Source organism: Etheostoma spectabile, chromosome 17 (assembly GCF_008692095.1).
Source record: "Etheostoma spectabile isolate EspeVRDwgs_2016 chromosome 17, UIUC_Espe_1.0, whole genome shotgun sequence".
NCBI classification, from domain to species: domain Eukaryota; kingdom Metazoa; phylum Chordata; class Actinopteri; order Perciformes; family Percidae; genus Etheostoma; species Etheostoma spectabile.
In genome coordinates this window covers 5,940,034-5,955,400 of record NC_045749.1, presented here as the reverse complement: position 1 = coordinate 5,955,400, position 15,367 = coordinate 5,940,034, and the positions used below count along the sequence as shown (strand labels likewise).

The following is a 15,367-nucleotide window of genomic DNA, read 5'->3' as shown; positions in this document are numbered from 1 at the left end:
GGTCAAATTCCTGCACTATGCTCTAACAGCCACGGACTAACAGGTATTAAAATATCAGCCTGTTTTCCAAACAGAAGCAAATTACTGAGATTTAAGAGAATCACAGTGCTCCCCATACAAAGGATTTACATTTTATGAGAATCCATTAATGAAGTGAGAGCATTTCCATAAACCTTGAAATATTATTCCTTCCTGCTTTTTCTAATTTCAAAGATTCAAAAGGAATTGAACACTCTAATTTCAGCTACACGTGCGCTTCATGACAGCCACAACCCTTTAATACATTCAACGTTAAAAACAGAAGAATGCATATTACAGTGAAATTAACCTTTCAGGAAAAGACAATTTTGCCCCAACCTCTCTTGACTACTAATATAATTCCGTCAACATTTTCTTCATGGAACACACTTCAACAGTACATCTACTTATAGAGTTTTTATAACTGGCGGGATGCCTGGTTTTCTCAACTTGAAAGTGTATTTTGTTAAGGCAAGCGAAAGTAAGGTCCCACAGATCAGATGTAGAATGTTAAGCAGTTTTTATCCAATGAGCTGCATTGAAACTTTTCATGGTAGCTTTTCAGTTGACATACAACCTCCTGCACCTATAAATACACATAAAGATATCAAACTTTCTTTCACACAAACATGTGATATTGTCACATTATGACTATAGTATTTGCATGTAATTTCTCTGCTCACATTAACTTGACCATGTCTTAGTGATATTCAGATGACTCAAGTGATCTGAGATGTGCTTGTGTTCAGGAAACTTAGCAAATTTGGCCTCCTTGATCTTCAACCAGTTCTGGGCTCTGCGCTCTGCGGCATGGCAGTACTCCTGCTCCGGAGTCATGTATGGCCGGCTGATCCAGTATTCGTTCTCAGCCTCACGCTCCAGATGCTTAAGCGTATTGCGTGTCATCTGCCATGTTATCGGTCGTGGGCGCCGATACTTTCCGATCCACTGCTTCCCAGGAATGCCTTTCCGCAGCAAGGTGAGGGTGAGGAACATGGTGGCAAATTATTTCTGAAAAGGCAAACCCGTTTGAAAAAAAAAAAGGTGTTCAACACAGGTATTATATACTAGTCATATCCCCAAATGACAACAGTACAGACGCGTTCGGTTTTATAGACCTCATTTACAGAAGACATTTTGACTTCTGCATCAATCAGCAGCTTTGTGACAAGGATCCCATGATGTGACGTATGAGAGAGAAGTGGTCCAAAACAATTCTGCTGGCCCAAAGTTGCTTAAAAAAAACAATTATTGCAGATTCAACAAATAGTTTAAAAAGAAATCTGTGGCATTGTTAAATTCAGTTGTAACATCGTAGAAAACATACAAAAATAATTCAAACAAAGTTAAAAAAATCTAGCTAAGCGTCGAGTTTTTAAACCTGTTTTCACAGCAGACATTGTAACTTGTCATAGCAGGAGAAGCACAGAAGTCAGTCCACTGTTACACAGCATCCAGTGTGCATGGATTTATATTAGACCGTTATATTCACGTGTTAAAAAGTGTGTATTTTAAACTATAGAAAGACATAACTTAAAAGGTACAATGTACGTTAGTGTTACGGGGATATCATTACATCTTCCACTCTCCCAGAAACACTTTGTTTACCTCCATGAAGTCAACATCTGACCCCGAAACTGCAGCTCGTGTGTGTGCAGAAGGCTAAATAACAGTGTGAAGCTAGTAGGCTATCTTAGCCGTAAGCTAACGTTACAAACCAAGGGCAACTTAAAATAAGGCATAACTTAATACTAATAACAGAAATACATTTGTAATACGTACATGTTGTTTGTTACTTCACCTTCTAACTATGATAAATGCAGTTCAGTTTACGACGACAAAATACGAAAAGAGTCCCAAACCAGACGAAAATCACTGGGGAAATGAGCCACGGGTGGTTGGGGGGTCATTGATTGAACATCCGGGTCGTCTATCTACGGTGAAAGAGAAGGCTCAAACAGGTTCAAAACGTTTAGCGATTCTTTACCACCATTTAAAGCGCTAGGACATAGTGCGGTGCTTTGAGTTCCGACATTAATTTATTTGTATTTTATTTTTCTCTTCATTGACACAAGTCAGGTTGAAGCGGTTGAACACAGTAGCAGAGAAGGTTTAGAATTATAAATATAGCTGTTCCAGCAGTAAAAAGTAAACACAATAAAAAATAAAACAATAACAACTAAGAAGAAAAAATAAAATAAGAATTACATCAAATGTAAATAATAAAAACAAACAATATGACAAACAAAAATGGTCTTCAATTTAAATTAAAGGTTGTAGGCCTACATTCAAGTTCTATTCATGTGTCAAATGTTAAAGCCGTTATTCAGTACATTTCAGGGATTGACAACCGAAATGTATTACAGAAAGCATTAAAAACGGGAGTGGGCTCCACTCATAGCTCCACCCATCACCGGGGCAAACAGTTGTTTACCACACTGACTGTATAAAACACACCAGCACAACACATCCATGACATTTCGTCAATATCCATGCAGTGTAAAACCCTAAATGATGACGTCATAATACAAGCCTCTAGAAACGCACTTCGCGAAAAAAACTTCCTTGATTACTCCGCACACGCCCTGAAGCCTCGGCACGGCACAGTGCACTCGGCAGTCAACATGGTTGTCTTTACCTTGTTTTCAGCAACCACCTGGACTTTGCTGGCTCTCTTCTTCACCATCTTGATACTGTGAGTAGTTATTTCTGTAACTGTCTCAGTAGTATAGTGCGATCGAGGTTGTCAGTTGGGCGACTTACTGCACCCTACCACAACGATTTCTCCTTAAAATGTTGCAGTATATTACAGCATCCCTGTTCGAGTATAACTCTTTTATTATTTTCCCATGTTTATAATGTAGGTATGGCATTTGGCCATATAGGTTTTTCAGAAAACTGGGAATACCCGGACCAAGACCGTTGCCTTTCATTGGAACAATTCTAAACTTCAAAAAGGTAAGGTGCACACATACAAACACATCTTAAAGACTGGTGTGTGTATAGGTCAAGGAGTTGATACATGTGTAAATTAGCTGATAAGGAATTACTTTTTTTTTCATTACCTCTGCAGGTAACCTGCCTGGCACTTATACTTTACTTATCTGTACTTTTGAATGTTTGCAGGTCACCTGTTGGAAGCTCTGTGGTCCTGTTTACCATGTTCTTTTTTGTAATGCCATTTCTTGCAGGGAATACTTTCTTTTGACCGTGAGTGCCAAGCCATGTATGGGGACGTCTGGGGGTGAGTCAAGGCCAACACCTATGGAAGACGTCAGTGGTAAAAGTTGTACCCAGTAGCCTACTTTACTTAAGTAAAAGTATCAGTAGGCTACAAACTAGGAGCTGGGGGCCCCTCTTAGGGTCAAAACATAAATCAGGAGGGTTATGAGATAATAAAAGGGACAGGACAGAAGAACCTTTTTAAATTGAAATATTTCTTCTTTGGGCTGTAAATAATTAAATTAAACAATTTGAAAGGGGGAATCTCTCATTTGGTGGAAACATGATAAGACTACATGTATGTTTTTTAACATATTAATGTTCAATCAAAAGCTCATAGTTTATACTGTGATGTTGTGTTTTTGTGCAGGCTGTTTGATGCACGGTCACCAATTTTAATGGTGGCAGACCCTGAGATTATCAAAACTGTTATGGTGAAGGAGTGCTACTCCGTGTTTACCAACCGCAGGGTAAGAAAATCATCTGAGAAGTAAGATGCATCCGTGGTTTTAGTAAAAATGTACAACCAAAACTGATTCTTCCAAAAATCCTTTGGGCTCACGTTAAATGTCAAAACAAGGCATTTTGACCAATGCTCTTGTGTACTCCCAAACCTCTTTTGTTAGAATTGTCATTTTGTTCGAAACTCCAGAAAGGAAGTTCATTTCATGTGCAGCATGATGATTCAGCTCTGATAAGTTACATAATTAGAGCAGAGACAATTAGGTGTATGATATGAGAAGAGCATATTTTGGAGGAACCAAACTGTAAAATTCTTTTGTACAAGAATGTAAATAGTCAGTGTAACTGTTGTTGTGTTCACAGGAAAATATAATTTCAGGACCTTTGTCTGATGCAATTACAACAGTTAAAGATGAAAGGTGGAAAAGAATACGGAGCACTTTGTCACCGTGCTTCACCAGCGGAAGACTGAAACAGGTCAGTACTATGATGCTGCAATCTGCTCCCTTTGACCTAGTGCTGGCAGTCATACAAATATTTTTATAATAGGGCTTCACGATATGAGGAATATATGTGATAACATTGTTGAAAATTACAATAAGGATATAACCTTTAACAAATAAACCGGTTTTAAAGTTGCATTACATGTCAGAGGTTATGCAACTCTGGAGAAACTAGCGTCTTGCTCAAGGACACATTGGTAGATGTATTGCAGTGGGATTCAAACCCAGGTCTCTCACACCAAAGGCATGTGACACACCCACGGCACTGTCACCCACCCGTAAGGTGTACTCCGTTCTGCCTTGCATTGCTTGTTGAATTAAAAAATGAAAGGAAATTATGTCCAACATTCTTTTATTAAATAACTTAACAAAAGGCTCCAAAAAAAGAACGATAGGTACATTTTTAAGTGATAAAAGTCATTAGGATTAAGTGATTTTTTTTTTTTTTTTTTAGTGACACTCTCTTTCAATCAATTAAAGAAATCCCTGAGTGCAATATCACAATCTTTCAGGGTATGGTTTATTGCGCAAGTTAACATCGCAATGACAATAATAAAAACCTAATATAATGTGCAGCCTAATTTATGTCTGTAGTACATGTCTACATATATGCGTCTACATTATGCTCATATGAGAGAAGTTGACATCAATGACTTAAATACCTTCGGTATATGTACAGTACATTATTAACATTTCTTCTTTTTTAAAGATTTTTCCGATTGTTGTTCGCTATGCAGACCAACTCACAAAAAAACTGGGACAAACCAATTTGGATGAACCTGTCGATGTCAAACAGTATGTTGCTTAATCTATTTTATGCCACCATATGCACTATGCACACCATTGTTTGTCATAAAATAACTAAACAGTGTTGCACTTAGTCTACGTCCTTTAAAACTCCCCACCTCTCTGCTGTAGATTCATGGCACCTTATAGTTTAGATGTTGTGACCAGTGCATCTTTCAGTGTTGAAGCAAACTCCATAAACAATCCAGATGACCCACTTAATCTTCATCTCAAGAAGATTCTCAACTTCAGACTGTGGCATGTTATTTTCCTAAGTATGTATTCCTTTTTACCTCTTTTATACGCGGAGATAATTTAATAATATGAGTACCTTGGGATCACCATTGTGCAAATAATGATGAACAACCCTTCTCCTTTCAGTGATATTTCCCTTTGGTGCCAGCCTGATGAAGCTCCTAAAAATTGACATTATGCCCAGACTAAGTGTGGATTTTTTTTACAACATCATCAAGAGATTCAAAGACAAGCATCGTGAAGAGAAATCTGTAAGCATTTCATCTGTACCAAAGTGAAAAGAAAGGAATAGCTGAAATTTTGAGAAATACTCTTATTCGCTTCCTCGTCAAGATTAAGATATGAACATTGATACTAATGTCCAGTGTTCTCTCTGTGCTGATCTAGAATCAAGCAGACTTCCTGGAGGTGATGGTTCAGAATGAGATTCCAGAAACAGAGATAAAGAGTGAACACGATCAGCCAAGTAAAGGTATGTGTACAACCAACACTTTCAAAGCCAACGGCAAAATGATCGTGATCACAATCCGACAGATATTTTCTCAATTAGTCGCCTGGTCTATAAAATGTCAGAAAATTGTGGAATAATGCCCGTCATGTGAATCACCTCATAAATAGTAAGGCAGTAATCATAATATATATTGGGTAGCCCCCCCCCCCCCCCCACATTTTTTAAATGTGCTCAAAATGTCCCCCCCCAATATATTGATAGGCTAATTGTGGTTCTCAAACCTTTTTCAGTAATGTACCCCCTTTTAATTGTTGTTTTTAAATGCTATACTTCAAATGTTTATAATCATCACAAAGTGTATTTATTATTGCAAGAATTTTATGAATAATGCATCACATATTTTTGAGAAAAAGAAATCTCACATACCCCCTGCAATACTCTTAAGTACCCCCTAGGGTATGCGTACCCCCATTTGTGAAACACTGGGCTAATACATATTGCTAGTCTAAGTCAGTCAGTATCTGTGTAATGCACCGCTGTCCAGAATAATCGTTAGAAAATTTGGGTGGAGATTTAGTCCTAACAATAATAATAATAATAATAATAATAACTGTCTTACTTTGACTTTCGTGAAAATATGACTGTGATGCAAACAATTCAATTTGTGCCTATCAACATATCTAAACTCTTTTTTTTTTTAACTTCTTTTGACGTTAAAAGTAAATTAATATTTAACAATAATGACATCAGTAGCAAGGTAGCTGTGAATGAGTTCAGTGCTAAAAAACATTTCAAAAGGTTTCCGCTTGTAAAGTAGTTTTCATGCTCAACATTTCGCTCTTTGTTGTTGCAGGTTTGACTGAACACGAGATCCTCTCCCAGGCCTTGATCTTCATCTTTGGTGGCTACGAAACCACCTCTGTCACTCTCACGTACATCCTTTACAATCTGGCCACCAACCCTAAAGCGCTGCAGATCCTGCATCAAGAAATCGATGCCAGCCTATCGAGAGATGTACAGTAATTTTGAATGTGATGTGGGACATTTGGAACTTAATTTTTTTTAATAGCTAACATCATAAATTGTTCTAATACTTAGGCTATCTGTTATTTGTTTTAAAGCCTCCTTCATCTTTTGCCACTAGGCTCCCGTTACATACGAGGATCTGATTGGTCTTCAGTACCTAGACCAGGTTATTTGTGAGTCCCTGCGTTTGATTCCCACTGCACCTCGGCTTGAGCGAATATGCAAAAAAACAGTCACGATCCACGGCCTCACCATCCCTGAAGGAACAATAGTTGGGATTCCTGCGCACATGTTACACATGGATCCACGCTTTTGGAGCTCACCTGAGCATTTCAGACCAGAGAGGTAAATGCACACTGCACTGAGGTTTCATTCATTCCATTAGTGAATCAAACACAAGGTTGACACAGTAGCCATTCTGTAGCTCTGCTCTCACGACGACGACGACTCCGTGACCTTAAGAGTATCTGTGTTCCCGTTTGTATGTGCAGGTTCAGTAAAGACAATGGGGACGAGGTGAACCCGTGCACGTACATGCCGTTTGGGCTCGGTCCTCGTAACTGTGTCGGGATGCGCTATGCTGTCCTCACCGTGAAGATGGTTCTTGTCAGTCTCCTGCAGAGTTACACGTTGGAAACATGCAAAGACACTGTGGTAAGAGTAAAGGCCCCGACACACCAACCTGTCGGCCGACGTTCGGCAGTAAAAGGCAGTTGGACTCGCTGCCTCCCCGAGTTGGTCAAAAAAAGTTCCTCGGAACACACCAAAGCGACGCCGACCTGAGCGTATATTCTGCGCATGCACAAGTTGTAATACGTCTCCATAACAGCATGTGGCGCTAATCTGTATTGTTGCCCAAAAGATCTAAACCGAACGCATCATGTGGGTCTGGATGCTCCCGTATTTTACCAAGGGTTAATGTTATAGATGATAATCAGATAATACTTCGAGGACACAGCATGGGCTATTCCACGCTCGTAGTTGTAGCAGTCTGCCGTGAGCTTGCCGGTGGAGAGTAACATTAATTTAGTTAACAGCTAATTCGGCTAACCGCAAGTCATTTCTTTTACGGTCTATAGATTTTACAACCGAAGATAATGGCGGCTTATTTGGAATACAATCTCATATTTTACGAAGATATTTCACCAAAATGTGTTTCTTAAAAAAATTTAGGCAAGAAAGAGGCCATGCAGTTGCTGAATGTGTCTTCATTTTCGATCGACAAAGGTCAGTTTAAAAGATTTTTTTCCCGCTCATCCCGTGTCATCTTTGGGTTAGCACTCCACCAATCAGATTGGTCATTGAGTCCGACTGCCCGCCTTCCGATTCAACATGTCAGGTCATCATTCACGTCACTTCCTGTGGGAATCAGAGGTGGAAAACTCTAGATTTTGCTAACAGTGACGCGTTAATGACAACTTACTTTTGATGTATGCGACACCTGTCGATGTGCTGTTTTGTGTGCTTGCATAAGAAAACGGCAGCAAATCTTTGTCATTGTGGCGTGTTATGTTTTCACACACCTGATGCTCTAGGCCAGTGATTCCCAAAGTGGGGGTCGGGACCCCCAGGGGGGTCGCGAGCCAGAGAGGGGGGGTCGCGAGTTGATTTCGCAAAATAAAATAAAAATTTAAAAACGATTAGAAATAGCATGTTAGCCATGATTTTACACAAGATAAAACTAGTGGCTAAATTTAAAATAAACCAAGCAACTATAAAAAGGGAACAGCTGTTTTGATTTTCTTTCTTTCTTACCGAGTAGCGTTACCAACCCGGCTTTACCTTCACCCCATCGCTGAGCCCACAGTTGTTACTCCAACCGATTAAAACCACACCACGATACCGAATACTGTATGGCCTATGGTAAAAGGGATTTTATTTTTTTGGGCCTAGTGTGTAATGTATAAAAAACTATTTTACATTAAAATATAGAGCTTTTTAACTTGCTGTGCTCCAAACATCCTGCACATCCACCTCATTAGGTGAGATTAGTTCATTAAAGTAATGAGTAAATTACTGTAGAATAATGTCATGGCTGTTGTGTTATTTTGTGTCGTCAATATGCTCATGTTGGATACGCCTGTAGTGCGTGCGCGGTTGCGCGCAATGTTTATAGTGGGGGGGGTCGCGAGTCACTTCACCGTTACTTTTGGGGGTCGCGGGCTGAAAGTTTTGGGAACCCCTGCTCTAGGCAACGACCAACAGTTGGTGGCAGTCATGCAACAAGTTGTTATGCCAGACGGCAAAATAACAGAAGAAGAACACGCATCATGTGAACGCTGGCAGTCGTAAAGACAACGTAATCACGGGGGCAGTCCCTGATATTCCCAGGTGGCATGAATGCACCATTAGTCACTGACCTCGCCAGACTGTCTGACGGCCAGTTATCGGGTTGGTGTGCCAGGGCCTTAACACTCCACACACTCCACACACAGCAACACACACATTCATGTGCATTCAGAGTGCCCTACTTCTCTGCTGTCGTGTTGCTGATTTTATTTTACATTCCTCTCATCAGATTCCGTTGGAGATGGACTGGATGTTTCGGCCCAAACAGCCAATAAAACTCAAGTTTGCTCCCAGACAACAGTAGTCCAGAGAGAGCCTCTCAAAATATACCTTGCCTCTATTATAAGATAATTCCAATCAAACTCAGATATGTTTTAAAATACTGACAAGTTGAGATTTAAAGTTTTGTCAAGTGTTTATACTACTGACACTCATATACTCAGTACTTAACTCAACGCACCTTGATTAGCTGATTTCTCTTGCAATGTTAATGAATCTATCATATTTCATTCACTTCTCTGCTTTTATACATTTTCTTGAATGTTTATTTTTACTATAACTTGATGTTAAAAAGCACATTTGCTTTATCTTTTATGGGAGGCTATTTTTTAATTTTTATTATATACTCTCATCTGTTTGTGTCAGGGTTGTGACCTCAACATTCCATACGTTAAACATTTACTCCACAATTAACTGTAACACAAACTTTAAAGGAATAGTCAAACATTACAATTTTTATTTAACATGTTATCCACCAGCGGCGTATCTTCCAAAGTATTTTCGTGATCTCATAGTCACAGATGTATACCGTCTGCCCGGAACAAAACATTTGCTCATTAGCGATATTTCCACGGACACCATTATATTGGAGAGTTTGAATTCAATAAACTAATTCATCAAAACAACCATGGCACAGAGTAGGAGTCACAGATTGTATACCTTTCTTTAATAATTTTACAACAGGTTACAAATCGGATCCACTCTTCTGAAGGCTTTGTGAAAGTTCACTGTAAAACAGCTGGAGTTTATGGGGTATGAATAACTGAGGTTTCCCAATCTACATTCATAGCTTAACACAAGTGATGCCAATAATTATTTGAAAGGACATTTACAATAACGATTCCACATTTAATGAAATAATGTGGGTTTCATTCCAAAATGACACGTGCAATGATAATCCAATGGCTGTTAAAAAAAGATTGAAGTTACAGATCTCTTTGGCCTCAGTAATGATTTGCGGTACTTTCAATGTTGAGATATGATCATAAAGTAACCATGTTCTCCCCCAGCACTTGGAAGCTGGAAGAAATTAGCGTTTGAGATTTTTTTAATGTGTGAATAGAAAGAAAGGATCTGGAAACGGCAGAAAAATATCTGAAGCTGTGAAGATTCAGGGAAACCCCGTTGCCTGTGTGAAAAACCACAGACAGGTAACAGTACAGATAACAGCCAGCAGAGGGCCCCAACATGAGCAGTGTGTGTGTGTTTTAAAAATAAAGTTGACTTTTTCTTATTCAGACTTACTAAAATGTGTACCATTTAATATTTATGATATTGAATTCTTTTACTCCAAATCCCAAATATGCTAGTTTCGTGAGAAATGTCACAGTCCTTGCTTTAACACTGCGTCTGTCCTGTTTATTTGTTAAAAGACAAAGTCCTGAAAGTAAAATTTTAACCAGTAGTTTTAATCTGCAAAAGTATCTGCCACCAAAATAATGTTACTGAAAATTTAGCTTAAAGGAAAAAAAGTTTACTTGGTTTAGAGAAATACAATATCTTGAAGATGTGGCAATATTTAAAACAAACACACACGCACACAGAGTAATTCGCAACATTTGTTAGGATGGATCAGACTGTGTGTTTGATGTAGGGAAATTTGGCCCAGTTGGCAGCTTAATACTAACCATTTATAATACACACACACACACACACACACACACACACACACACACACACACACACACACACACACCACACAACAACACACACACACACCACCACGTTGTAAACAAAGCCTTTTTATCAAAGAGGAGTATAAAACTGCACTTCCACAGTGCGTTCTTGAAAATCTCCATGGAGTGACTACTGCATTAGAAAAAGCAACAACGCAAACATAAAATGTGGGATAAAAAAGTTAAAAGGATTATATTACAAAGCCTTTTAGAGTCCTGAGTTTATCAAACAAACAAAACAGTCATAAAGGCCAGAGTCCATATATCATAGAAATACAGAATTTAAAAAAAAAAAGGAAAGAAAGTGACAGTTTTCCTGCTTGTAGTCTTCAGACTTTCAGCAAAACAGGTAAATTCTACTTAGAAATGTGTTTTCAATACATCCATTGCTCTTCTTTTAGATGACACACATTATGCAGCATATGTGTTGTTGTTGTTGTTGACAGCATATAAAGAGTTTTTAAATGAGGTGCTCATCACATGGGAAAAACAGCATCTTCGTGTAAACTTTACAAGAAGTTTAGACTTTTATAGATGATTAAGGACTGAAATGTAAGTATAAACGCTTGAAATAAAACTTAAAATGTGTTGCTGCGATGATGCTCCAAATAACACCCATGTGCATCATCCGTAACTGAACACAGATGTGAGGAAAATGACTGTCAGGACGGCAGGCTGATGGCAGGTCAGTTAAAGAGGATTTGAGTAATGGGTCAGTTCCTATTTAAGACACACTCTTCCTCAAATTCCCTTCCTTGGCTTCAACGGCCTGTCGTCTTCAGACGTTTCTGTAGATTACAAACCGCTATGGGCTGACATCATGTCCTTCATGTAAACTTGATTGCCTTGATTTACTGTGGTGAAAATAAAACATTTTTGCTTAATGCTTACAAAGAAACACACTGACAACTGGGAACAGTCCAGTACAACCACAGTCTTCTACTGTTGGCCACTGAAACACTTGTGGGTTAAGTACCTTGCTTAAAGGCACCAAGGCAGTTGCTACTAAGAAATAATTCACTCTCTTTTACTCCGGAATTTAAACCAAGAACCTTCTGATAAAAAGTATTTTCTAATCTATATGTCACTGCCTGCCCTGCAACTTAATTTCTAAAATATTTAGAATTTCTCAAACAATATTACATTATTGGTTAGGAAATAACATTTTTTTGGATGCATTTAAAAATCTGCTTCACTGGGTTTAAGTTTCTCAAATCATGCGTGGTTATCCCGTGATGGGAGGTAGGAAGAGCTGCTACAGATACTCCACAACCGCTGATACAGACTTGACATAAAAAAGGAACAAAGAAAGGGACTTGGGAAGCAAAAATTACCTGGAACTGAACCCATCCAAAGTGTGTTAGAAATGTTCACCCATTTAGTCGCTGGTTCTGGATGCGTATGGTGTTTGAGGAGCGTGAGGCTGATGGTCGTTTTATCTTAAGTCTATCCAGCCTGCTGTGAGAGAAAAATAAAACAAAAGGCTGAGGCCCTGATGCGCACACAGCATGTTGAGGCAAAGTGTATAGCTCCCGAACTCCAGCTGCTGCTTTCAAAATTTTACCAGCCAAATATTTAGGACATCTTATCGACATGTTGGCTGCAGTGTAAACATGTACCAGCCACAGATCAACCAGCGCTTGGCTAGTGATAATTAGCACCATCCACCAACTAGCTGCTGGTTAAAATCTTGATGTGGCTGGTAAACTCTGAAACACGTTGATGGGTAAACAACCGGCGTTACTGTTGGCTGGTAAAATAATGAAAGACTTTGGATGGGATGTTAAAATCCATCAGCCATGTTCAGAGAGATGATCCTGCCTTTGTCAGCAGCAGTTCCTTCCACTGCTCTAGATCACGGTTGAGATTTGGCTGACATTTAGAGCAGGTAGCAGTTCAGTGCCTTGCTCGAAGACAGTCTGACAGGACTTTTCACTGACTCATCAGCTGCTGCAGGTATTCTGTTATCTGACAGTCTCTATAACCAAAGTCCAGCCCGAGTCACCCAGCAGACCGTGCAGCTTCTAACGGCGGGGCTGGTGGCGGGAATGACGAGGCAAGGAGGAAGGGCTGGAGGAGGATGAGGGAGAGCAGGGCGACATGGATGCCAGGGAGGCTGTGGCAGCGGCGTCCTCGGCCTCCTCCAGCTCTCCTCCTCCATGGAGCTCCTGGCTGACGCTGGACTGTAAGGCAGCCGGGGTCAGCCACTCTTTGGGCAGGCAGCTCTGGAGGAATGGCACGCAGGAGCTGAAGTAGGCCAGGCGGTTGACCCAGCGAGGGATTTCCCTGCCACACAGGATCTGAGGAGAGGAGACGGAGAAAAAAGGTTGTTGTAGTTCTTTTAACAGCTATAAACAGCTTCTACTGTTTAATATTATCCTTATTATTCTTATATAGCACTTTTATCATTTACTTATTCACACACAGAGTGTATTCAACAGACTTACTCTGCTAGATGGCACATTAGTATTGCTCTTAAACCAAAGACATGAACATGGATTGCTATGACATGGATAAATACTAATCAAATTTCCCCCTTCATGTGGCTTTAGTCTCTTTCTATGAATTTCAGATGCAATATTCCTGTGGAGGGGAACATATCAGATATAATTTGGTACCGTTTATATGTATAGGTGTATGTATTGTGTATTATGTATGTATGTATTTATTTATTTTGAAACAAGGTAATACAATTACACAAATGTTTACTATTGGAATCCACAAACGAGAGTGTAGTAGCATCAGTGAAAAATAATAAATTAAAGTGATGCATTGTAGAGGAAATCTGTTTCAAATGACAGTTGATTCTTCTGCTAATGAAGTTACAGCTTCAAATGTGACATAATAAACATTAAATTAATATTAAAATGAACATAATGCGTGTTGATAAGCGTGCTTCTCCCTTCCAAAGGTTTTTTTCTTTTTGCTTTGCTCTCTAAACTAAAAGGCTTTTATGATCTATGCATTTTACTCTTCTTTCTGATGCGTTAATGTTTTCTAGGTCAGAAGAACTCTGAGCAGAGATAGAAGAGAAAAGACATTCAGAGTCTTTCCAGGCATAGCTGAGCTAGCTGTGGAATAAATTTGAAACAATAAATGTGTTAACTGAAAAATACATCCTTCCATTCTCATGTGAATGCGTCTAAAATGTCTAAAAATTCCCGGAAACTGTCTTACAGTTCCTCACTTTCTATGCACACAGAAAAAAAATAGCTTATATTTACCTTCATAAAAGTGCTAGTTCCTTTACCGACGGGTTCAGATTTATATATACAGTATATTTAAGTGTCTGACAACATTATGGAAAGGACTTCTAAGGAGGTCAAATTTTCTGTTAAAGATCCAACATTAACTGTAGAATTGTAAAATACACTTCATTCAAAGTCAACAGAAACAAAAAAACTAGGAAAAGCAGTTTTGGGTTGCCTTTCTACTGTTACAACCATCACAACTCTAGTTTTGGTTGAAATAAACACAGCTTACCAATTTACACGTGAAAATATGTTGACTCTATTCTAAAAGTATTGCTTTTTTAAATGGAGTCTGGTAGGTTTACCGCTAGCAACTTCAGAGCTTTTTTTTGTTAAACAGAAAGGTCTTAAAGAGGTTTTTAAAGCTCTATCTCTGAAGGGATCATTTCCATATTGTTGTCAGCCACTTAGAATATTAATCTGAGACTGTCAGTGGGAAAGCAAGCACTTTTGGGAAGGAAAAAAAAAGAGCTGGACAATTCCCCTATTAACCTAATTCCAGGTTGAAAAAAAACTGTAGTCACCCTTTAAAAGACTTGCTCTCATTTTAGTTCTATTTTGCACTCCATCAACTTCTGAGAAAGCTTTAGGAGCTAAATGCCCCAAAATGTTTACCAGGTAGTGTCTAACTTTGTCTGCAGTTTGGTATTCAGCGGCCAATGGCGATGCTAAAGAGAACAAAACAAAACAGTGAAGTTGTGGGCCATAAAACCGAAACAATAAGCTCAAAGACACTAAATCTCTCTGCAGAGCTGAGGACACGTGATAACTCTCTTGGGGTTTGTCACTACATGTGACCCCTTTTGCATTGCAGATGTTTATTTCATGTTAATATGTAAATATGGATCAGAGTAGCTTTAAGAAGGGTACCAGCCTGTGTAGTATCTAAATAATAATATTAATAATGCATTTTATTTATATAGTGCTTTCTACTACACTCAAAGACACTTTACAGACTTTTAAAAAAGAAATCCACATACTAAAACAATCCACACACATTAATCAAACATTAAAAGCAGGTCTAAAAAGGTGAGTTTTGACTTGTGATTTGAACATGGACAGATTGGTGCAGTCGTGGATGTGTTTGGGTATAGAATAGAATGCCTTTATTGTCATTATACACAAGTACACGGTACTTGTGCAACGAGA

The 15,367-nt window shown here is 38.9% G+C and overlaps 3 protein-coding genes across 4 annotated transcripts in view; 1 reads left to right on the top strand and 2 right to left on the bottom strand.

Moving 5' to 3' along the window:
* Positions 1-256: 256 nt before the first annotated feature.
* On the bottom strand, positions 257-1,969 carry mrpl57 (mitochondrial ribosomal protein L57). 2 transcript variants are annotated; one of them, XM_032540919.1, is made up of 2 exons: positions 1,820-1,969; positions 257-1,029 (listed from the first exon to the last, which is right to left on the bottom strand). In XM_032540919.1, exon 2 carries the CDS (start codon positions 1,012-1,014, stop codon positions 703-705), a length of 312 nt encoding a protein of 103 aa, XP_032396810.1. In that variant the 5' UTR covers positions 1,015-1,029; positions 1,820-1,969; the 3' UTR covers positions 257-702. The 2 variants fall into 2 exon arrangements, with proteins under 2 accessions (XP_032396810.1, XP_032396811.1); XM_032540920.1 differs by having other exon boundaries at positions 1,801-1,964.
* Positions 1,970-2,455: 486 nt separating this feature from the next.
* LOC116705067 (cytochrome P450 3A56) lies at positions 2,456-9,590 on the top strand. The gene is made up of 13 exons (XM_032540915.1): positions 2,456-2,713; positions 2,883-2,976; positions 3,210-3,262; positions 3,611-3,710; positions 4,066-4,179; positions 4,915-5,000; positions 5,124-5,266; positions 5,373-5,497; positions 5,634-5,718; positions 6,551-6,711; positions 6,842-7,068; positions 7,215-7,377; positions 9,242-9,590. The coding sequence occupies exons 1-13, from the start codon at positions 2,511-2,513 to the stop codon at positions 9,314-9,316; spliced, it is 1,629 nt and encodes a 542-aa protein (XP_032396806.1). The 5' UTR covers positions 2,456-2,510; the 3' UTR covers positions 9,317-9,590.
* Positions 9,591-10,245: 655 nt separating this feature from the next.
* desi2 (desumoylating isopeptidase 2) overlaps positions 10,246-15,367 on the bottom strand; it is a 17,794-nt gene continuing 12,672 nt past the window's right edge. The window contains exon 5 of the mRNA XM_032540918.1: positions 10,246-13,267. Coding sequence (XP_032396809.1) covers positions 12,992-13,267 — 276 coding nt within the window. The 3' untranslated portion in view covers positions 10,246-12,991. The remainder of the gene's footprint in view (positions 13,268-15,367) is intronic.